This window comes from Coptis chinensis, chromosome 1 (genome assembly GCF_015680905.1).
Source record: "Coptis chinensis isolate HL-2020 chromosome 1, ASM1568090v1, whole genome shotgun sequence".
NCBI lineage: Eukaryota > Viridiplantae > Streptophyta > Magnoliopsida > Ranunculales > Ranunculaceae > Coptis > Coptis chinensis.
In genome coordinates, this window is record NC_141456.1 from 17,213,334 (window position 1) to 17,236,469 (window position 23,136).

Here is a 23,136-nt window from a genome sequence, read left to right on the forward strand (position 1 = left end):
AACGATTACGTACTCTATATATATTGCATAAATCTATATGTGATAGTAGAAAATAAATAATTGATATCGTAAGAATAAGGTTAGAGTAATCTAGTTGAGTTTTTACGGGTTATCACTTATGATTAAACTTATCAACATCATAATACTTAATGTTTTTTGTAATATTATTATTAATATTTTCTGTTTGCGTTGGAAATTCCTTTGCAAGTGATTGTAAGGCTCTATTACTATCTGATTTTTGTAGTGAAGGACTTACCACTAAAATCGTATACATGTTTTTTGCAGAAATACTATGTGTGTATGCTGGAATGGTGATTTGATGATACTGCATTAGAAGCCGAGGAGAAGATTGCGTTTTTATTTCCTATAGTACTGTGAAAAAATAACACTAGGAAATGAATTAAGTATGATCTAATTCATTATGTGAACTCATAAACCTCTTATTCCATGGGTTACTATTTCATACCAACTTTGTCTAATTTCTTTGTCTTATTACGTATGACATTTATGAAAAAAACCTTATGTTGTCTTCACTTTTTTTATTGATATTGACTGGACACTCAACATCATTCAGTGTGATCTAATGTAGGAACTTTAGATCTAACTCTTGCCCAGGGTTGATCTCAGGAATCAGGATTCTATTTTGTGGAAAATCAAACCATTCAATGGTGGGCTGGTTTGGCCAATGTTTGTGCAAGTTATACGCATATTGCCTCTGATAAAAAATATGCCTATTGCCTAAACTGGATCATTGTCACCCAGGGTTCTTGCACGGTATGTCGGTATGCTTACTTTTGGATAAGAAGTATTGATTTAGTGTGTTTTGCTTTGGTAGTTGTTTTCGTGCAAGTTAGCACACACTCTCATCTGTTTGTAACTTTGAAGCCCAGTTCTTTGCGACATTATGCCATGTGTGGTAAGTTGGTATTTAACTTATTCCCCCTGTGCTTTGGATTATATTTACTGGGAGATTTGTTTTCATTGTTATCCTCCTTCTAGTGAGAATAATATACTATCTTTGGATGAAGCAACTTCCCTCCTAAGTTGATTGAGCTAACTTACTTATCGTCTTGATATTGGTAATTCTTTCTGTAGTGCTCGAAATAACACAGAGCGTGTGATACTGGATGAGGTTGCTCACGTGTTTGTACTTAGCGTTTGTGCTTAATGGAGATTCTGTTAAAAAACACACAAAGAAAGGCAAGGGTGCTCCACACAGGACGGTGATGAGAATGGTGGGAGCAGCAAGGGGGTTGCAGTGGGGAAAGTCAAGTAAGAGGAATGTGATCTGCATGGACACAGAGTTGGGGCCAAGTTCAGCATTTGAGAGAAACCGGCGGAGAAAAGGTGATGCTTATTAGGCAGGAGTGTTTCGGGTCATAACAACTAAAAACAAAGAGTTTCACTTCGTTTGTGAAGGTGGGGTTGAAGTAGCTGAGTTGTGGGTGAGAGGGATAAACCTGGTAACTAGAGAAGCAATCTTTGGCAAAAAGCAGAGTGAGACATACCAAGAGCATTGGCATTTTGATTGGGTAACCTGTACAGAAGTTTAAGAAGAGTGTCCACGTCATTTGATTGTATAGTCAAACGATATAGCAAAGTCGCTTGAGTGTATACCAAAACGACGTGGCTATATCGTTTGAGTGTATACTCAAACAACGTGGCTATATCATTTGAGTATTACTCAAACTAACACCCAAACGACGTGACCATATCGTTTGTATACTTAAACGATATGGCCAAGTCGTTTGAGTGTATACGCAAATGATATGGACACGACACGACTTGGTCATATCGTTTGAGAATACACTCAAAGGATATGGTCATATCATTTGAGTGCATACCAAAACAACGTGGCCATATCGTTTGAGTGTACGATATGGTCATGTCGTTTGAGTGTATACAGAAACGGCCCGGAGAGTTCATTTTGGCGAGACCGATTGAATTGGTTGCTGGCCTGGGCTTTGATGGCAAACTTGTAAAATTTCTTTTTTTTAGGGGTTGCCCAATCCAATTTGATGAGTGACGGATGGAATCACCTAAATATACTAGTTTTCGAACTCGTCCTATAAACGGATGTCGTTATATTAAATTATTTAAAAAAATATTAGCAATTATGCAGAGCTATGAGATATATATATATATATGAAAATTATATTAATCACTCATTCAAATTTCTTGTACTACTCTCAATAAAAAGAAAACACCAAACCTTGATAAAACCTATCGACTTCTTTTAGTTGTTAGGTTTAATAATTGAAGTTTGATACAAGTTTGATGAGAATGCTCAATGTGGCGAAGATGATATTGAAACTACTTGAATAGCCAGACACTCTCAATCATAATAAAAGAATTATGATAAACACAATTTAAAATGCAAAACTATACTTGTCGAGACATTATATTCCCCCTACAAATAATAGAGCTATGTTTTGAGGTTAGTTCAATGCATTTACATCAAGTTTCCGATTTTTTGTTAATTATTCATTGAGGTTAGTTCAATGTAGTTATTGCATCTAGTTTCCGATTTCTGATTAATTATTCTTTGAGGTTAGTTCAATGCAATTGCATCAAGTTTCTGATTTTCCGTTAATTATTCTTTGAGGTTAATTCAGTGCAGTTGCATCAAGTTTATGAATTCTCGTTAGTTATTCATTAAGGTTAATTTAGTGCAGTTGCATCCAGTTTTCGATATTTCGTTAATTAGTTTTTTAGATTAGTTCATTGCATTTCCATCCATGTTTCAATTTCTCGTTAATTACTCTTTCAGATTAGTTCAATACATCTGCATCCAATTTCTGATTTCCAGTTAATTATTTTTAGAGGTTAATTAGCAACTATTTTTCCCGTTAATTATAATTTGAGGTTAGTTTAATGCAGTTGCATACAACTTCTGATTTTCTATTAATTACTATTTCGGAATAGTTCAATAATGCAGTTGCAAACTATTTTCGATTTCATGTTAATTATTCTTTAAGGGAATTGAGGCTAGTTCAATGCATTTGCATGCAATTGCATCCAGTTTCTGATTTCCCGTTTATTATTTTTTTAGGCTAGTTTAATACATTTGCATCCAGTTTCTGATTTCCCGTTAATTATTCTTTGAGGTTAGTTCAATGATGTTGTATCGAGTTTCTGATTTTCCATTAATTATTCTTTGAGGTTAGTTTGATTCATTTGCATCCAGTTTCCAATTTTATATTAATTATTATTTGTGGTTAGTTCAATGCAGTTGCATCCAGTTTTCGATCTCCCGTTAATTATTCTTTGAAGTTAGTTCAATTCATTTGCATCAAGTTTTCAATTTCCAATTTCCAGTTAATTATTCATTGTGGTTAGTTCGATGCATTTTCATCCAGTTTCTGATTTCCCGCTAATTATTCTTTGAGGTTAGTTCGATGCATTTGCATTCAGTTTTTTATTTTAAGTTAATTTTTCTTTGAGGTTTGCTATATATACATGATTCACTGTGTGGGATCATCAAAGAATTCTAACTGCATTTGTTTTTAAAAAAAATTGTATTTGATTGCTATGAATATAACTAAGAATTGATTGCATTAGATATTTTTTATTTAATGGTTAAAAGGGATAATTCTTACAATATACATAGTTGAATATTTTCCTCAAAGTAGATAATAAATCCATCAAATAGCAATGTTGAATTTTGAATGCTCTTGGTAAAATCTAGACCAATTGAGACAAAGTACATGGATCATGAGTTTACGTTAGAATGCAACTCAAATATTGGTACGGTAAAATAGTGGAGTCGACTCTAAAGCAAGGGAAATCCCAATTTCATTTTGGGTTTTGAATGCGCAATAGTAACACAGTGCACGTAGATAAAAATTGCTTCATGTCCCTCCTTCTCAAGCAACTTTGCATTGAGATTTACTCTATTGCTAGTCTTAGTAATTGTGACATCTTTCTTAATGAATCCCCTGTGAACGAAATAAGTAGTAATAACTTCTTCTTTATGTTATCTTGATTTTGCTGGATTTTTCATTCACCTACATCATGTTTAAAAGTTTAATATAAGTATACAACATACATCTTACCCCATACTTAAAACTCACCTCAAGTCAATTGATTTCCTTTTTCTTTTTGCCTCCTTCCATTTCCTATTAAACTGAACTATATGGAGTCTACACTCTAGATATAGTAGTGCATATGAAAATATAAATTGAGAATTAGTCACCTGTTAGCTTCTAACAAACCCTACCTATACACTTATCCATAACCTATATTTCTTTTGGTCTTACATCTCATTTGTGGTCTACGTGTCCCTTGTAGACCAATTTCCTAAAACATAAACCTACATATATGTTTTGAGAGTGTTTACTACCACAATGTTTTTTTCTCTAGTGATTATTTACTGCTAAGTACTTTACATATTCTACATAATTACGTAACTAGTCTATAATGCATCCTACTATCCATTTAATAAAATAGTTCAAGAATATGTAATGATCCAAATTGTGATTAAGCGTCAACTCTCTAAGAAAGTTGATTGAAAGTTGCTGGCAAAAAATGACATTGGATAAAAATTGAGATTGATGTATAAATTATCAGCCAGAATCATCAAAACATGTTAAGAGTTAGCAACACATTTACAATTTCAGGTTCCACTACCTCTTTTAATAACTTGTAACTTTAAAGCATGTAAGAAGCGGAAGTCACTCTACTACTCCCATAAGCGTAGTTTGATTTGAAATGTCGCAACGTCGGAGAAAAAGGTAACCATCCAAAATTTGCAATTACAAACAACAATCATAGTCCCATAGACAATTTGATAATGGAAAGCTTCACCATCTATCAAGTTCTCCGAAGACACAAACACATGAAGAAGCTCAAGCTGTATACGATTTGATCTGATATCTTAACCAGACTTGCTAAATTTTGTTTATTTATTTTTTTTACTTTTTCGGTATTGAATAATGATGGAAGTATATTGACTCCTCTTGGTGAGGTTTAAGAGAACTTGGTAATAGGGAGAATAATGATGGAAGTATATTGACTTCTCTTGGTAAGGTTAAAGAGAACTTGGCAATAGGGAGAAGCTTTCCTTTCTAGTTTGAGACAACGCAAAGTTTTTCCTAAATTTTGTAATTAGTTTAAGTGTTGTGAAAATATTAGAGTCTCTGTGAAGGCTCTAAAAAATAGAGCCAAGAGAGTATAGCTATAATATATATCTATTAAGTATTAAGTATAACCATCCACCAAGTGGTTGAAGCCCCTTAAAGCTTGCATAATTTACGTACAAAGGTTTTATCAATTGGTTGTTTTGGGCTGATAGATTTTTTTATTGATTTCTCTCGATCTATATCAAGTTACCAACCTGGGTCATTATCAGATTAGAGTTTAGGTTGATCACTAGTCTAATACATGTTAGAAAATGAATTTGCACAAATCCATTAAAATATGAATGAGTAGTTTGTCTCCCAAGTTACCCCACTTAAGATGAAATGAAACAGTACGTAAAGTGAGAAAAACCTTTTCAAAAAGATGCACTTGTTCGAAATAGTGCATTATGCCGAAAAGGTGCGACCTTTCGAAATATGCACTGGTTCGAAACAGTGCATCATGCCGAAAAGGTGTGACCTTTCGAAATAGGCACTAGTTCGAAATAGTGCTTTATGCCGAAATGGTGTGTCTTTTCAAAACATGTGACTTTTCAAAGAGTTGCTTACTTTTTCCCAAGAGTCACTGTGTTGCTTCAAAGAGGCACCACTCACCTATAAATAGTGGATGAATTTGGAGAGAAAGACACACCAGATCACACAGAGTTCTGATCTTTCTCTTCTCCCCCTGTTCTTAGTCAAATACTATGTTGTGTTCGCTGATTTTATAGAATTGAAGTGCTAGCTTTCTATAGAAGGAAATCTGTTCTATCTTGGGAGACAGTTTCCCATCAACCTTCAAGCACCGTGAGGGGGAAAATCTATCTTAAGGACATAATGTATCTACACTAGGCTCGGATTTAACTAAGAAGTACAAGACACGTACAAGACAAAAGGTTTGTATAGTTTGGTAATTGGTAAAGAGTAAGTACAATTAAGTTGTATATTCCTAACAACTTAAGACAGATTTCATTTTCTTCTTCTTTTTTACTGAACAGAATTTGTTTCTTTTTTCTTTTCTTTTTTGGTTTAAGGGAATAACAAAGTGTAGTTGTATTTTAGAATATGGCAACACCACCAGTTACTCCTGCTGTTACTGTTCCTACTGATGTTTCCCATTTTGTTCCTCATGGGGAGAAGCCTGAAAAGTTCAATGGAACTGATTTCAAGTGCTGGCAACAGAAGATGCTTTTCTATCTAACCACCCTTAACTTGGCAAGGTTTCTGTGGGATAAGGCTCCTGATGTAAGCCCTGATGAAACCGACAAGGAGAAGGTTTTGGCCAAGGATGCTTGGTTTCATGCTGATTTCTTGTGTATAAATTATGTTCTTAGCGGGTTGGCTGACTCATTATATAATGTGTATAGTGTGTTCAAGAGTGCTAAGGAACTTTGGGATTCGTTGGACAAGAAATACAAGAGTGAAGATGCTGGCATGAAGAAATTCATAGTTGGCAGATTTCTTGATTTCAAAATGACGGATAGTAAGACCGTCATAAGCCAAGTCCAAGAACTTCAAGTAATCCTCCATGATGTCATTGCTAAAGGAATGACCCTAGGAGAATCTTTCCAAGTGGCTGCTATGATTGAGAAATTACCACCATCTTGGAAGGATTTTAAGAACTATCTTAACCATAAATGCAAAGATATGAATCTTGAAGAACTGATTGTCCGTCTAAGGATAGAGGAAGATAACCGCCTATCTGAGAAGAAGGGCAAGGATCCCATGGTGGCAAAAGCCAATGTTGTGGAAGGATCAAGTGCTAAGGGAAAGAGGAAGCACCAAGACAAAGCTCAAGGTGAAGAGAGTAGTATGCCTACTAAGTTCAAGGGCAAGTGTTACAACTGTGGGAAGGCTGGACATAAGACAAGTGAATGTCGCAAGCCAAAGAAGTACAAGAAGCAAAAGACTGAAGCAAATGTGACAATGGACACGCTTTCTGATAATGTTAACGACATGAACCTATCTGTTGTGGTTTCTGAATGTCTCATGATTGGAAATGAAAGGAAATGGTGGGTGGATACTGGTGCTACTCGCCACATATGCCCTAACAAGTCGATGTTCACCACTTATCATGTTGTGGAAAAGGAAGAACAACTCTTTATGGGAAACTCTTCTACGTCCAAGGTTGAAGGCAAAGGAAAGGTGGTGATGAGGTTGACTTCTGGGAAGGAACTAACTCTGAATGAGGTGCTCTATGTGCCTGACATTCGCAAGAACTTGGTTTCTAGGTCGCTGCTGAGCAAGAATGGCTTTAAGTTAGTCTTTGTTTCTGATAAATTTGTACTAACTAAGAATGATGTATTTATGGGAAAGGGTTATCTTCAGGATGGGCTCTTTAGGATGTCTTGTTTTACTATTGCGCCAAAGAGCACCAATAAAGTTGAATCTTCTGTTTACTTGATTGAGTCTTCACATGTATGGCATGGTAGATTAGGACATGTTAATTATGATATTTTGCGTAGATTAATTAATTTAGACTATATACCAAAGATAAAAATAGACCCACACCATAAATATGAAACTTGTGTAAAATCCAAGTTGACCAGATCATCATTTCATTCCATTGAAAGAAGTACTGAACCTCCAGACTTAATACACACAGATATATGTGATCTTAAGTACATACAAACTAGAGGTGGTAAAAAGTATTTCATTACTTTTATTGACGATAGCACTAGATATAGTTATGTTTACTTGTTGAGAAGTAAAGATGAGGCAATCGAAGTGTTCAAACACTATAAAAATGAATTTGAAAATCAACTAAGCAAAAAGATTAAGGCTATAAAGAGTGATAGAGGAGGTGAATATGAATCACCTTTTGAAGGTTTCTGTTATAAACATGGAATCATTCATCAAACTACAGCTCCTTATTCACCTCAATCATATGGTATTGCGGAACGCAAAAACCAAACTCTAAAAGAGATAATGAATGCTATGTTGTTAAGTTCTGGTTTACCCCAGAATTTGTGGGGGGAAGCTTTGCTTTCTGCCAATTACATTCTCAACAAGATTCCTAACAAGAAGACGCTTAAAACACCATACGAATTATGGAAAAGTCATCAGACTTTCTACAAATTCTTAAAAGTGTGGGGGTGTCTTGCTAAAGTGGAAGTCCCTAAACCTAAGAAGATGAAGATATGACCCAAGACTATTGATTGTATTGTGTATTCATTGGATATGCAAACAATAGTAGTGCATATCGTTTTCTCGTTCATAAATCAGAGATTCAATATATACATGTTAATACGATTATTAAGTCAAGGAATGCTTCATTCTTTGAAAATACGTTTTCGTATAACATGTGTATAGAACCAAGTTCAACAAAGAGAACTTTAAACGCTACAACTAGTAACCATCCTACACAAAGCGAAATTGAGGAGGAACCTAGACGTAGCAAAAGGTCAAGGACGTCGACGTCTTTTGGACCTGATTTTCTAACATACTTATTGGAAAATAATCTTCAAACATTCAAGGAGGCAATGCCATCTCCAGAAGCTACTTATTGGAAAGAAGTAATAAATAGCGAGATTGAATCCATAATGCAAAATCATACATGGGAATTGGTGGATTTACACCACCAGGTTCCAAGACTTTGGGATATAAGTGGATATTCACAAAGAAATGTAAGACTGATGGATCAATCAACAAGTATAAAGCTAGACTTGTGGTTAAAGGCTTTAGACAAAAGGAAGGATTGGATTATTTTGACACTTATTCTCCAGTTACAAGAATAACTTCCATAAGGATCCTAATAGCAATAGCATCAATACATGGATTTGAGATACATCAAATGGATGTAAATACGACATTCTTGAATGGTGAGTTAGATGAAGAAATATACATGGAACAACCCGAAGGGTTTATTGCTCCTGGACAAGAAAGGAAAGTTTGCAAGCTTGTTAAATCCTTATATGAATTAAAGCAAGCACCTAAGCAATGGCATGAGAAATTTGACAATGCAATATTGTCAAACAGTTTCAAAATAAACGAGTATGACAAGTGTGTCTATGTCAAAAGCACTCAAAAGGGATGTGTCATTATTTGTCTCTATATATGTAGACGATATGCTAATTTTGGGTAGTAATATGGATGTCATAAAATCAACCAAACAAATGTTGTCTAGTAAGTTTGACATGAAAGATTTAGGTGTCGTTGATGTTATCCTAGGAATTAAGATCTCTAGGACGGAGGATGGACTTGTTCTATCACAATCTCATTACATTGAGACGATTCTTGACAAGTTCAAGAAATATAACATCACACCAAAAAGATCACCAGTTGACGTAAATCTTCATTTAGCCAAAAATACTGGAGATAGCATATCTCAACTAGAATATTCTCATATACTTGGCAGTTTAATGTATGTCATGAACTGTACAAAGCCTGATATAGCATACTCTGTGAACAAGCTAAGTCGATATATCAAAGTAATCCCGCGAGAGATCATTGATCGCCATCTTGGTGAGTTTTGGGACACTTAAAGTATACTCAGAATTTTGGTCTACACTACACAAGATATCCAGCCGTTCTAGAAGGGTACTGCGATGCTAATTGGATATCTGACACTAAAGACTCAAAGTCCACAAGTGGATATGTCTTTACACTTGGAGGTGCAGCTGTTTCTTGGAAATCCTCAAAATAAATGTGCATAGCGAGGTCCACTATGGAATCAAAATTCATAGCATTGGACAAGGCTGGAGAATAAGCAAAGTGGCTTCAAAATTTCTTAGAGGATATTCCAAACTAGGTTAAACCTGTGCTAGCTGTGTGTATATACTGTGACAGCCAATCTGCTATTGGTAGAGCACAGAGTAGCATGTATAACGGGAAGTCTCGACACATACGTCGTAAACATAACACCGTTAGACAATTTCTCTCAAATTGAGTTATCTCAATTAACTATGTAAGGTCAAAAGATAACATTGCGGATCCGCTTACAAAAGATTTAACAAGAGAGCAAGTGGAAAGATTATCCAGGGGAATGGGATTAAAGCCTTTGAGGTAATCAACCAAGAGTCATCATAATGGAAAAACCAACCTAGTTGACTGCAGATCCCAAGATCTAGGTTCAATGGGCCAACTGAATTATGTTTGTGACTCAGTTAGCACTGGAAAGTAATATTATACTCTAACTCATTCCTATATAAGACAGTGTATATCTGCTGCGAAACCCAGGATAAGTCAAGTTTTTAATAATTTATTATATCTTGGAAAGTTATGTTATCCAAGTGGAGTATTGCAGGATACTCTTTATAGAAATCACCTATGTTAGTGTGAAGTAGGGCCGTTTCTATGAGAATTTTAAAGGCAAATGTCTCAAAAGCACTATCTGAAACCAAAAAGTGCTCAAGGCCAAAATGAACACAAACAAACGTGAGAACCAACAGTATTCGAGAAGGTACTGCGTGAAGATGATTGTCTAGGTTTATACAAACGGCTGACAGTTCAAGGACATTAATTGAAATCTACTTATCGTCCAATTAAATCCGATCGTCTTTCACTAAGGCAAGTTCAAGGCCTCCCATGCTGCTTGACCTGATGCGGTATCTTTTCATTTGTAAAAGAACAGAAATCCGATGTTTATGATAGAAAAAGCCAAATTTTCATTCATGTGGGGGATTGTTAGAAAAATGAATTTGCACAAATCCAAATATGAATGAGTAATTTGTCTCCCAAGTTACCCCACTTAAGATGAAATGGGTTTTCCTTGAAACAGTACGTAAAGTGAGAAAAACCTTTTCAAAAGGATGCATTTATTCGAAACAGTGAATTATGCCGAAAAGGTGCGACCTTTTGAAATATGCACTGGTTCAAAACAGTGCATTATGCCGAAATGGTGTGACCTTTCGAAATAGGCACTGGTTCGAAACAGTACTTTATGCCGAAATGGTGTGTTTTTTCGAAACATGTGATTTTTCAAAGAGTTGCTTACTTTTTCCGAAGAGTCACTGTGTTATTTCGAAAAGGCACCACTCACCTATAAATAGTGGATGAATTTGGAGAGAAAGACAAACCAGATCACACAGAGTTTTGATATTTCTCTTCTCCCCCTATTCTTAGTCATATACTATGTTGTGTTCACTGATTTTATAGAATTCTTTCTATAGAATGAAATCCGTTCTATCTTTGGAGATAGTTTCCCATCAACCTTCAAGCACCGTGAGGGGAAAAATCTGTCTTAAAGACATAATGTATCTACAATAGGCTCGGATTTAACTAAGAATTACAAGACACGTACAAGACAAAAAGTTTGTATAATTTGGTAATTGGTAAAGAGTAAGTACAATTAAGTTGTATATTCCTAACAATACAAATTTTCAGTCAGTCCAGATTCTCAACTCCTTTTTATCCTATTGCAGATATTGCACAAGCACAAGGGTGTATATCTGAAAATGTTATTAGGCAGGCATTTTATGAAACAGAAGAAGGATTTATTTCAGATGTGAAAAGAGAACTCAAAACTACACCGTTGTTCGCTGCTATTGGAACTTGCTGTCTGGTTGGAATTATATGGAAAGGGGCATTGTATTTTGCTAACTTGGGCTACTCTCAAGCAGTAATAGGCCGTTCCACCAGTAAGTCAGAGACAAAAGCTGTTGCAACGCAATTGACCGTGGACCACAATGTAAAGGACTTGGATTTTAGGAACAAATTTGTTGCAGAACATGGAGACGAAGCAGGCCTTGTAGCTGAAAGGGAGGATAGGACGTGGTGTGTCAAAGGCATTATTCAGGTCTGTCATTTTAACTTCTGTATGTGTTGGATAGTTCTTAGTTTTTTATTCCCATCATATGCGTATCACGTAGACCGCTTCTTATATTCAAGTTTCTTATCCCAAACACATCAATATGAAAAATATATAGGGACATCACACTGATGATTTTGTGGGCGTACTGATGTAGTAAGTAGTAACAATGTGAATTTGTGTCTAATACTATGCAACATGTTTTTAATGCATACAGATAACTAGATCCATTGGGGATGTGTACTTGAAGCGGCCAGGATTTCTTGATCGCCTTGGTGAAACCAAACCACGTTTTCATCCTGAATCACCAATTGATAAAGGGTTCATACTGAGCCTATATCATTGAGAACTCTAATCAAACCCATTTATTTATGACAGCAATAATTGGTACAGTTGAAACTTTACCAAAAAGCCTAATAAAAACAATAAAATATCCGTCATAAAACTTTTTTCAATAGTAACAAGAATAAAACTGAGCAAACACCATCTTTTGTGCAACTTGATGGGTATAATGTCATCTCTTTTTTTTTTGGGTCGGCAGTCTCCAGACAGACGAAGCTATTGATATGAGTCACTCGGCTCGCCTTTTCTAAACAAATAAAACTTCGTGCTTGAGACTCTAATTCACTTAAAGCCGATTCTTCACAACCATGAACCATAGTATAGTCAGAGTCGGAGCTGCAAGCACAAGACTCATGAGTCAACTCATATTTCTTTTGGTGAAGTTTAGTCCATGTTGGTTTCTCAACGTCTTCTAAAATCCATATGATGTAACAATGGTAATCAAGAGAACTCATTATAAGATATAAAGATCCCCTAAACACCATTAACTTTAAGCTCAACATCCATTAAGTTCAACCACAAATTCATATCAAACTTGCTAAGGTTTGGCATTTCAATTTGCTGCAACTTTTCACTTGCAATGTCCATCGAGAAAATTATATGTCGTTCGACACTCTTAAGATAAGAAACCCAATACACTTTTCCATTATACACCACAGGTAATCCAGCTGGACAACGCTCTGGCAGTCTCAACTCCCGCCAAGATGTTTTTTCGTTGCATGTACCACCTAAAGTGAACACTAAAAGCTCCTGATGAGCACCAGTGTAAAATGTACGACCATCAGTAGGACCTTCATAGTCTTTGTAATCCTCTTCTTCCCGTGTTGGAGTGAAATATGTCATATAAGAGAGATAGTTCCATATTTTATTTTTATAATACTCGAATAATGATCCTATGTTTCGCACTTCCTCCGTAGAATCATCAACTTCCTCTTCTTCATCCTCATAATCATCGCCATTATCATCATCAACATAATCATCATCATTATCATAATCATCTTCATCATCATAATCATCATCCTTTGAACACCAAACCAGAATCTTATACTGGTGTTTAGTATTGTCAAAGACAAGTTGAAAATAATCAAAATCGTCATTAATCTCCTTTGAGGGACAAGGTATCTTGGTTGAAATGCGAGTCACTGGGTTGACAATGTAGTAAGAATCAACATCACAATCATCACCAAGTTCTTGGCAGTAATTAGGAGCCGAAACAAGAAGCAAGCCATCACAAGAGCATATTGGATCCAAGTTGACTTTCAAAATGTCAGATAGATTCATGTCAAACTTCTCTCCAGTAATGTTGTTGTAGTAGTAGTGTGAATATTTAGTTTTGTCATACTTGATGAATCCGGGTGGAAGAGATCTCCATCGATGGAAGTGGAGATTTACAAACCATGGACCAGAAATTGTTTTGTTCCAATGCTTAGACACACACTTGAGTTTGGAAAGAATGTGGGCTGATAGGTGGGTGAGTATCTGTGGGAAGATGATGTCATCGGTAAACTATTTTCTTCTTTAGTGGAAAAAAAGTTAGAACAAGAAGTAAGTGCCCGACTTAATATTTTGTTGGAGATGAACATTTTTTAGACTCCAAATTCACACAGCCCCAAAAACTATAGGGAAAAAAAAAACTTTTCTATATGAGTTGTGAGGGAATGTTGCGGATCACGTACCATATAACAAGATCACGCACTAAAAGAATCAAGATGAAGAACAAACTGAGAGACAAAAGTAAAGAATACAAGACTTACGTGGACTGCGAGAAAAAATAAAACAATCTATTCACTATAGTTGAGTTCCAAGTATTTGTAATTTTGTATGCTCGTATTGTATTTATAATTTTATATAGATGGCCAGATGACACCGAGTTCGGTACGGACTTGGTTTCCGTCCAATATTATTATTACGATTATTGGTTTCCCCGTTTCGTTTCAATTTCACCCCTTTCCCTCCCCTCCAAAACAGAAGTGATTTTTTGAAATTGCATATTAACGAGGTATACTCTCTCTCTCTCTTCTATTTTTCCTCTTTTATTTATATTTATTTATTATCCATCTGATTTTTGGCCATCAGTTTTTATATCAATATGCATACATTTTACATTTTACTGTGAAATTTTTGTTCACCAGTTTTTATATCAATATGTATACATTTTATTGTGATTGTTTTGTGGCCATGAATTAGTGCAAAACCTAAAGAGCATTTTTCATTTTAGTGACAGTAAGATTAATATGATCCAAGGGTTTGACTGGGTAGAAGGTTGCTGCTTTGTTTCTGTTTTGCATTCGTTTTGTTTGGCCCAAGTCTCCACAGAATAGCTGATCCAAAACACTTAAAAGTTTACTGTCGCATCTGACCACCACCGTCCACCTTTTGGTTTGGCTCGATGCTTAGACGTCCATTAATTATTCATAATGTTTCTCATCCCTTCCTTTGTTCTTGATACTGCTGTGTCTAATTTTTATGGGGATCTCACTTTAACCATCATCTTTGTAGCTTTATCTTCTTTCTATGATTCCATCTTTACTTATTTGCTGGTGCATCGATCAATTAATCACCATCATCATCATCAGTCTAACAAGTTGAGGCTTCCTTATTTGGCATTTGAAAGTACGTAATTCAAGTCTAACAAGTAATATTAATCCTGTTTTCCTTTTACCTGTATCCTGTTGCTTGTGTGTGTTTTTTCCCTTTAATTTCGTTTAATTTTTTTAGGCATGGCCTCTGCAATATTTTTACATGTTATTTGATTTTTGACATAATCCCCTACTGTCATGTTATATTGAAGATCTTGACTTAATGCGCAACAGTCAAGGGAAAGGTCGAGCTATGAACAAGCGGCTCTTGCTGAAAGGATGCAAGAGTAGAAAAGGAAGATCGACCTAGAAAGTCGGTGGTCTTGTAATAGTTTGCGTGGTTATCCAAATGGACATGATATACAAACCATTGGTAGGAGTTCCCTTAAAGTGACCGAGGCAGTTATGCAATCTGCTTGTAAGGGAAAGGTACATGTCAGGGAACTCTTGAATCATCATTAATTACTTTTTAGTCTCTGATTTTAATATCTACATATTTTTAGCCATTCGACAATGCTTTCTTTTAACACGCTCATCAAACTTGAGAGGTGACTGGAAGAGAAGGTCTTTTGTTCTTGATAGCCAAGGGATGCTGTACTATTATCGAAAAGACCACCTGTAAGTTATCACCAGTTTCAAAGTTACAGAATGCTTTGCTTTTTCCTTGAAACATATTCTTGTATCCCATTGTTAGACGTGTCTGTTTTTTATGTAGGTAGTGGAGGTCATCAGGTCAACTAATCAACTATCCAGCCAGAGGAAGCGTAGACCCCCTGAATTTGGTTCCGGTCTGTTGAGTTGGCTTTCTCCGCATTATCATGGAGGTGATCATGTTGAGAAGTCTGTTGCTCGTCACAGTGTTTGGGGTGCTATTGCTATATGGCCTTTAGCAGACCCATATAGCACCCCATTTGACTTGCTCTTAGGGATGTTTGCTCCAACTCCAAACAGGATGAAATACGTTACTTCTTGCCTTCACTCGTCAATGCGTCACAAACGTAAGTTTGCCTTTACTCGTCAATGGTTCTGTTATGTTGGAGGGAGTGTAAAGTTGTCTGTGTGTTTTAGTTTTCTGGATTTAATGAAATATTTGTGCTGTACATATTTTTGCATTCGACTTGCTTGTCACCTGTGGCTCACACTGCAATCTAAAGCCTGCTAACATCATACTTGATAATGAGCTTATGCTTCGTCTCTGTGACTGCGGACTAGCTGTTTTAAGGTCTCTCACAAGTCACAACCAATATCATTAAGCTTAAGGTGAGCAATTTGAACAGAAATCATATCCTAATCAAGTTGGATGTAAAATATAAGATGGCATATAAAGTAACAGGCTTCTGAACCTGTTAGTTTCACGGACTACACTGCTCAAGAAAACAGCCACCCGGAGTAGATCAACTGAAGAGGGATCTCTATGCCTTCCGCGTGTTGGAGCTTCTAACAGGAAGACAACCCATTGACAGGTGTCTTAAGTCTTAACCTTCTCTTCCCTCCTAAGTTAAATGGGAACACATACTGTTATATTTGACTGATCATGTTTTGCTATCTATTATAGTTCAAGACCAAGACAGGAACAATCTATGGTGAAATGGGCTTTGACCCGTCTACATGATTACGAATGTTTAGAAGCGATGGTTGATCCAACAACTAGACCAATGTTCTTCTCCAGCTCTGTATTCAGGTAAGGCCGATCAAAGATTCAGATACCTCTGACAAAAATTTCAGATATGCATTTAATTGCAGTACGTCATAATATTGTTCAGAAGTTAGCAGATATCAATATTATGATACTTGCTTTTTCGCTGCAATGCACAGACTGAGCCGGAGTTCAGGCTAACAATATCGGAAATTGTGGATTCTCTTGAGCTCCTGAACAATAGGAGTTAGGAAGATGGTTTTGGAAGGGAGTCCTTTGATTTGTCGCTTCAAACAACTAATACTTGCTTCATATCCTGTGCAGATGTACATCAATTTCTGTGAGAAACAAATTTGTTTCACCATCTGTGAAGCTGTTCAATGACAGTGTCCAGTCTATTCGTTGTAATTTTCTGTTGGACAACAAAACCTGAAGTCACACTTTGGGATACTTTCTTTCTTACTAAAGTTTTCGTGCTCAATTTAAAATTTTTGAGGAGCTGTAGGGCTCAAGCCTGCAACTGCAAGAGAGAGTTTGAACGTATCTTCGTATGCTTTTGGTCTGGAAAGAAAAGCATATAATATACGTGCACACTTTTTCGTGCATCTTACACCGTGTCTTTAATTTTGATGTTATATAGCCTTGCTACTTCCTGCCTACCGCATCAATTATAGAAGTCTTTCAGTAGTAAATCATGAAAACAATCTTTGGTCGTTTGGTGAAAGGGAAATCAGAATATTGCCAACATGTCATTTCAACTGAAAAGAAAAGAGTTGCATCCAACAGGAATGCCGCCTCTATTAACTTGAGGATCTCCTTTCTCCTTTTCCCTTGATATGTTGTTGATATTCACTTCCCATGGCAAAGGACACCACACAAAAAAATTATCAGGAGGAATGAATGCTAACAAAATTCTTTTAGGTGAGACCTCCAAAATTGGATATTCGAAGATACTAAAAACTAATGCACAAATCAGAAAATGAAGTATAGATGGTCTCGCTCTCTACTCTCTCTCGTCTTTTTCCTCTTCATCTTAAGCACAAAATTCACTCTAATTGAGTCCCATTTGATTTTTTCACTTTTGGTTATCTTTATTTGTTTCAACAACTGTATGAGATAAAATTACTCATCCTAATTGTAGTCTAGCCATCCCTGGGATAAAAGTTTGAGATCATATTAGGTTCAGGTGTAGTTATGGCTCTACAGTAGTGTACAAAACGAGCAAAGAGACTCAGCTCCGGTGAGTAGCAGAAGCACAATTTTGGCAAGAAAACAAGGTGGTACTGGTGACATTTAGCGGAAATGTGAGGAGAGGAGTACGTAGGCAATGAGTGGGTTAAAAGAATATACAGACACCGAAGTAAAATTAGCACGCGTTACTCCAGATATTGCTACCAACAAGACTTTCAAAATTTCATCGAAAATAAAATCATTCAATCAACTTAACAAGACAGGGCTGTCTTCTGAGTTGATGCTGGGATTCGGTTTCAGGGTATAAATGGAGGGTCACCATGCAACGTTGGATTAGGAATTAATTAAATATCTTAATTGTGAAAATCCTTCGTGTGCAAACCCATTAATTAGGAGTCTTAATTATGGTAACAGATGCACAAATGCACACAGCGGAAGAAACTTCTCCAATCTTTTTCCCAAACCGGCCTCTCTCTCCCATAAGAATACTATCTTACTCATGCCCCAATGTCAGTGAATCAGTTGCTAATAAAAAGGCGAAGGAAAATGGTAATCAAAAATTAAACCCCAGCATCAATTTATGTTTTTTTTTCCCTGATTAGCTCTTTTTCTTTTTGTCTCTCTTTAGAATTGTAATGTTCAACGCTATAATCTATCTTCATAATCAACATATGTCGCTAATGGGTAAGGGTTCTCTTATCATTATTGATCTACAAATTGGGCCATCCTTGCACTTTTTTTTTGCTGTACACCATAATTGTTATTCATTTTTAATTACTTTTTATTTGAAAAATTAAGCACTTAGCACTCTGTCTTGAACTTACTTACTTTACGATGTTTTATGCTTAGTATTTAAGTTCGTCATTTGTTTGCAATCAATTCGATTTAGATGCAATCAATTCGATTTAGAAGCACTCTGCGGATTTATTTTCCCCGTTGTGTGTATCCCTCAAAGAAGTTTATCTTTGTCCAGTTTATATTTTTTGGTGAGTTCGGTTTCACTCTTGAACTTCTTCTTATGGCTCGAATCCGGTATTATTCGAATGAATTTGGTCTAATGGAATGATTTGGATCTGTTTCTGATTTTGTTCCACTCTTTAATCAAATGAAACACAAATATTTAATTTTTAGAATATCGTGAGATTGTGTGTGTTTGTATAATATGCTAATGTCTCTCCATACATTATTTTGTGCCTTGGTTTTCATGTTTGCTGTATAGGCTTAGCAAATCCTTAATATGTTGGTTTTTCAAAATTCCATCTCCAATCTCTACCAAGTTATTCTGAAGCAATGAGGTTTGTAGGATTTTGTTCAAAAATTTTATAATCTACTTTGTATATGATGTGATCTTTGTAGTAGCTACGAGTATTATGTTGGAGTTATCCCTCACATGAGGAGAAAAGGAATTCTGCTTGCATGCAAAAGCCTGAGCGCGACCCGCGCTCATGCCTTGGTCGACCTCCAGTACCTTCAGTGCGACCTGCGCTCGACTTGGCCTTGCCCAAGGCGCGACCCGAGCTCATGTCGATTTTCGGAGAATTCTATTTTTTTGTGGATCGCGAGTTTGCAATAAGGGTTGGGGTTTTTGGCAAAACCTAACACATGCTGAGACACGAAAATACACAGCACACAGAGAGGAAACCCAATCTTGAAAGCAATCAAGATTAAGAGAAAACATTTACAAAGAAATAACCCTATAAAGAGATAGGAGTGATCTAGTAAGGTGAGAGACTGAAAGGAGTGACTGTAATCTTCCTTCCCACTTTATAAAATGACAGCTCAGCTCTTGTGGAAGTAGGCACCATTGGCCGAACCACGGTATATCTTTGTGTTGTGGTTTGTTTTTACTGCTTTACATTATTATCTGTTGTTAATAGTTGTTTAGCGAGTTGGGCATGTTAGCTAGATTGTAGTTGATATTTAGATTGTCGATTGGAGTGGTTATTGTTCAAATACAAGTTATCTGTGTAGTGGGGAATCGATTGGTATTGGTGGTTAACCCCAACAAGTGGTATCAGAACCTTGGTTAGATTAGCCTAAGGAGTTATCCAAATCTTGGTCGGAAGGTATTTGACAAAACTCCTGAGAGAAGATTTGAGTTTAAATAACTTGTAGAGATGGACAATTCCATGAACACTCGCATGACGAGTCTGAATAGGAAGAACTACACCATCTAGAAAGCCAAGATGGAAGACTTGTTATACTACAAGGACTTGGCACTACCCATTGAGAATGAGGGAGTAAAACCGGAAAAGACTGATGAGGCTGAGTGGAAAAAGCTTGACAGAAAAGCGATTGGGTGCATTCGACAGTGGATTGACGACAGTGTTTTTCACCATGTATCCCAAGAGACTACAACCCTCGGTTTGTGGAAGAAACTCTAAGACCTCTATGAGAGGAAGTCGAGCGGAAACAAAGTATTGCTCGTTAAGAAGTTTGCCAAGACGAAGTACCAAGAAGGTTCTTCAATGTCTGAGCATCTTAACGAAGTACAGAATACTATCAATCAGATGCATTTGATGAATATTGATTTTGGAGACGAAGTTGAGGCTTTGTTTCTATTAGGCTCTCTACCCGAAAGTTGGGAAACATTAGCAGTTTCTCTACACGGAGCAGCCAAAGATGGAATCATTTCCATATATGGAAATGGTTACCGCATCTTTGTTGAATGAGGAGACTAAAAGGAGTTCAAAAAGCAGCTCCTCTCACTCAGGGATCCTTGTCACAGAGAAATGGAGGAGAGGTAGAAGCAGAAAACCATCTCATTCTAGAGGTGATGACAGAAGCAAATCTAGGGGTGAAGCTAGAACTCCTAAGGCAGAGAGACAGTGCTACTGTTGTGCCACCAAGGGCCACTTCAGATATGAGTGCAGAACACTGAAGGGGGATGAGAATAATAACTGTGTACATAAAAACATGGTAAAAAGGAATGGAAACTCAGGCAGAGATACTACCGCACTAGTCGATGATGGTCTAGTGGGAATTATGTCAGATTGTGGTGAGTGTTGTCATAGTACCTTATGCCAGGATACATAGTGGGTGATAGATACAGGAGCATCCTATCACGTCACACCGCACAGGGGATTCTTCACTACCTACAGCTGTCATACTACCTTCCAAAGGCTTGATACTTCAAAAATCTCGAAAACTTATGTGTGGAGGCATGAGTGCGTGCGCGCCTTCGTCAAGGCATATTGGAACGCGCCCCGTGCCCAACTGCCTGGAAGTCGAGTCAAGCAAGAGTGCACCCCGCGCCCATCTCAGGCAATTCTGGAGCGCTCCCCGCGCCCTCTTCTCTGAATAAAAAACAAACAATATTGAAAACAACTTTTGGCATGCGGACTGAGCGCATGTGCGCCACGTCCAATACTAACTTCAAAGACTCTAAGATACAGAGAGGTTGTGCCCCTCTTATCAATACTAAGACAGAGAGATTGCGGAAGATGTAGATTGTGGAAGCGAAACAATACTAAGAAACCAATACTGAGAAATTTCAGATCTCTCTCCTAGCATTCTTTAAACTTCGGATCTCTCTCCTAGCATTCTTCAAACAAACTTTAAACACTAGCAGAATCTTGAAAACTTACTTTAATCATGTCGATGAACAATACTGGTGAATAGTGACGATGAACAGTACATGTGAATAGTGTCACCGGTGAACAGTGCGGTGAATAGTAAACCCGCAAACAGAGAAAAAATTGAAACTTCAATTGAGACCTTCTTCTTGTGAAACTTAACTTGAATATTATACTGAAAATTAAAACAAACTTAGATTTTCTTGGCGAGGGATTCCTCTCCTAGCATACCACTGAACCTTGCTCTGATACCATGTTGAATTCTATGTTAGTGGTGATGCTAGGAGAGTTAAGACATAGATATATTAGAGAAACCAAGAATAAGAATAGAAAAGACTAGAGATTAATTAGGGTTGGAGTTTAGAGTCTGAGAGAGAGTTTGTTCTCTATCCAGAGTTACATACTTATACTAACCTAAAATATGATAATAGCAACTACTAGATATGAATGTCCACACTTATAGAAACATGGGATTTTCCATATTGGACATATACTAATACTAACATATTCTAATATATTGTATCATGACTAATCGATGTACACAATTCACAGAGTCTCAGTAGCAAGGCTTGCTTTCAGGGTCACGACTTTCTTCATTATTGTTCAAATTTCGTTAAAATGTTCAAAATAAAACCTATTGTACTTTTCATCTGGTTCAAATTACAATTAATTCAATGGTCCCAATTTATCTCCAAGAATGCGCAAAAATGTGCCAAGTGTACGGTGAAAGTTGTGTCACTAATACTAAAATAGCATATAAGTGCTATCATATAGATTATTAATCATGGACATCGTCTTATATAAATGTGTATAAGACTCACTGTACTTGGTAAGTAGAGTCACAGCTCTCAAAGAGGAAGGTAATAAGCCTCTATAACATCAGAAAAGATTTAGGAAGACAGAAATTTGCAAGTAGTAAAGATGGTTAAAGAAGAAACTCGTAAGGGTCCATGGATCGAACATGAGGACCTTCAACTGGTCTACTACGTGAACTTATTCGAAGAAATTGCTAAAAATAGTCTCTCAAAAAAGTGAAACACTTTGCCAATTACGGGAAAATAAGCTCTTACTAAAGTATCTCTCCTTTTTTTCACTCGAACAAATTTGTAAAGAAAAAATATATAACCCCAAAGCAACAAGCAGATGATGATTGGTGAATGCCACTTTAAGCTTATGTCTGCACCTAAGGTTAAAGAGAAGTGTTCACTACCCTAAAGTTTGATATTGGAAACCCAGTTGAGGATTGCCATATATGGACATTGCCGATGCACTCACCTATCTACACTTGGCCAACTCCAAAACCATTATCCATAGGCACATATCATTTTCTTGGACCAACATTTTGGTGCAAAATTGTCTGATTTTGTTCTTTCTAAATCAACTCCTTACGGAGAAAGGCATGTAGATGCACAAGTCGTAGGTACTTTTGGATTTATTGTGCCAGAATGCATAGCTACAGGGAGGTATACAGAGAAGAGTGATCTTTTCGGCAAATTTATTCCAACAAATGCAAGCAAGCACGCCTTTAAAGTTTGAGGTGCCCTCATCTTTAACTACTTTGGCCTCTGTATTCTTGCACTCTGATCCTTCAAAGTTTCCAGAATTCTTTAAGCTAACATTTGCAGGTCGGCAACTTTGCAGTACCAAATACTCCTGCAACCTGCAGCAAGGTAAAAAACAAATCAATTTTATGGGCAGCCTCAAGACATGATGGAAACCATCCTCTATGAAAGGAAAGGCTTAAGCTCATGAATTGTATTAATACATGGATCTAATTCTAGACAAACAAAACAAAATCCTTCCACATAGTCTAATAAGGATGGAGAAAAACAGACAACATGCTCTTTTTTTAACCTAAATTCAACTAATTCAATCAAGGACTTTGGTGAGGTGCGGGAAAAGAGACAATATGCACACATTTTAGTGGGGATAGACACCTCATTTCTGC

General features: G+C 36.6%; 1 protein-coding gene and 1 long non-coding RNA gene across 4 annotated transcripts; both read left to right on the top strand.

Annotated features, from left to right (window-relative positions):
* Window positions 1–6,182: 6,182 nt before the first annotated feature.
* Window positions 6,183–12,211, top strand: LOC147522580 (putative protein phosphatase 2C 43). Its single transcript, XM_086568062.1, has 4 exons — window positions 6,183–6,392; window positions 6,972–7,101; window positions 11,480–11,853; window positions 12,083–12,211. Exons 1-4 carry the CDS (start codon window positions 6,183–6,185, stop codon window positions 12,209–12,211), a joined length of 843 nt encoding a protein of 280 aa, XP_086424188.1.
* A 2,003-nt stretch (window positions 12,212–14,214) lies between these two features.
* On the top strand, window positions 14,215–17,032 carry LOC147522581 (uncharacterized). 3 transcript variants are annotated; one of them, XR_015213154.1, is made up of 8 exons: window positions 14,215–14,820; window positions 14,999–15,215; window positions 15,290–15,404; window positions 15,502–15,784; window positions 15,941–16,046; window positions 16,137–16,249; window positions 16,342–16,467; window positions 16,602–17,032. It is a non-coding gene; the product is annotated as an uncharacterized LOC147522581 (long non-coding RNA). The 3 variants fall into 3 exon arrangements; XR_015213155.1 differs by having other exon boundaries at window positions 15,021–15,215; XR_015213153.1 differs by having other exon boundaries at window positions 14,218–15,215.
* The last annotated feature ends 6,104 nt before the right edge of the window (window positions 17,033–23,136 follow it).

Coding starts and splice junctions, on each gene's coding strand:
- LOC147522580 (XM_086568062.1), top strand. CDS start 6,183: ATGGCAACACCACCAGTTACTCCTGCTGTTACTGTTCCTACTGATGTT. Junction 6,393..6,971: donor ATGAAACCGACAAGGAGAAG/GTTTTGGCCAAG, acceptor AACTGTGGGAAG/GCTGGACATAAGACAAGTGA. Junction 7,102..11,479: donor ATCTGTTGTGGTTTCTGAAT/GTCTCATGATTG, acceptor ATCCTATTGCAG/ATATTGCACAAGCACAAGGG.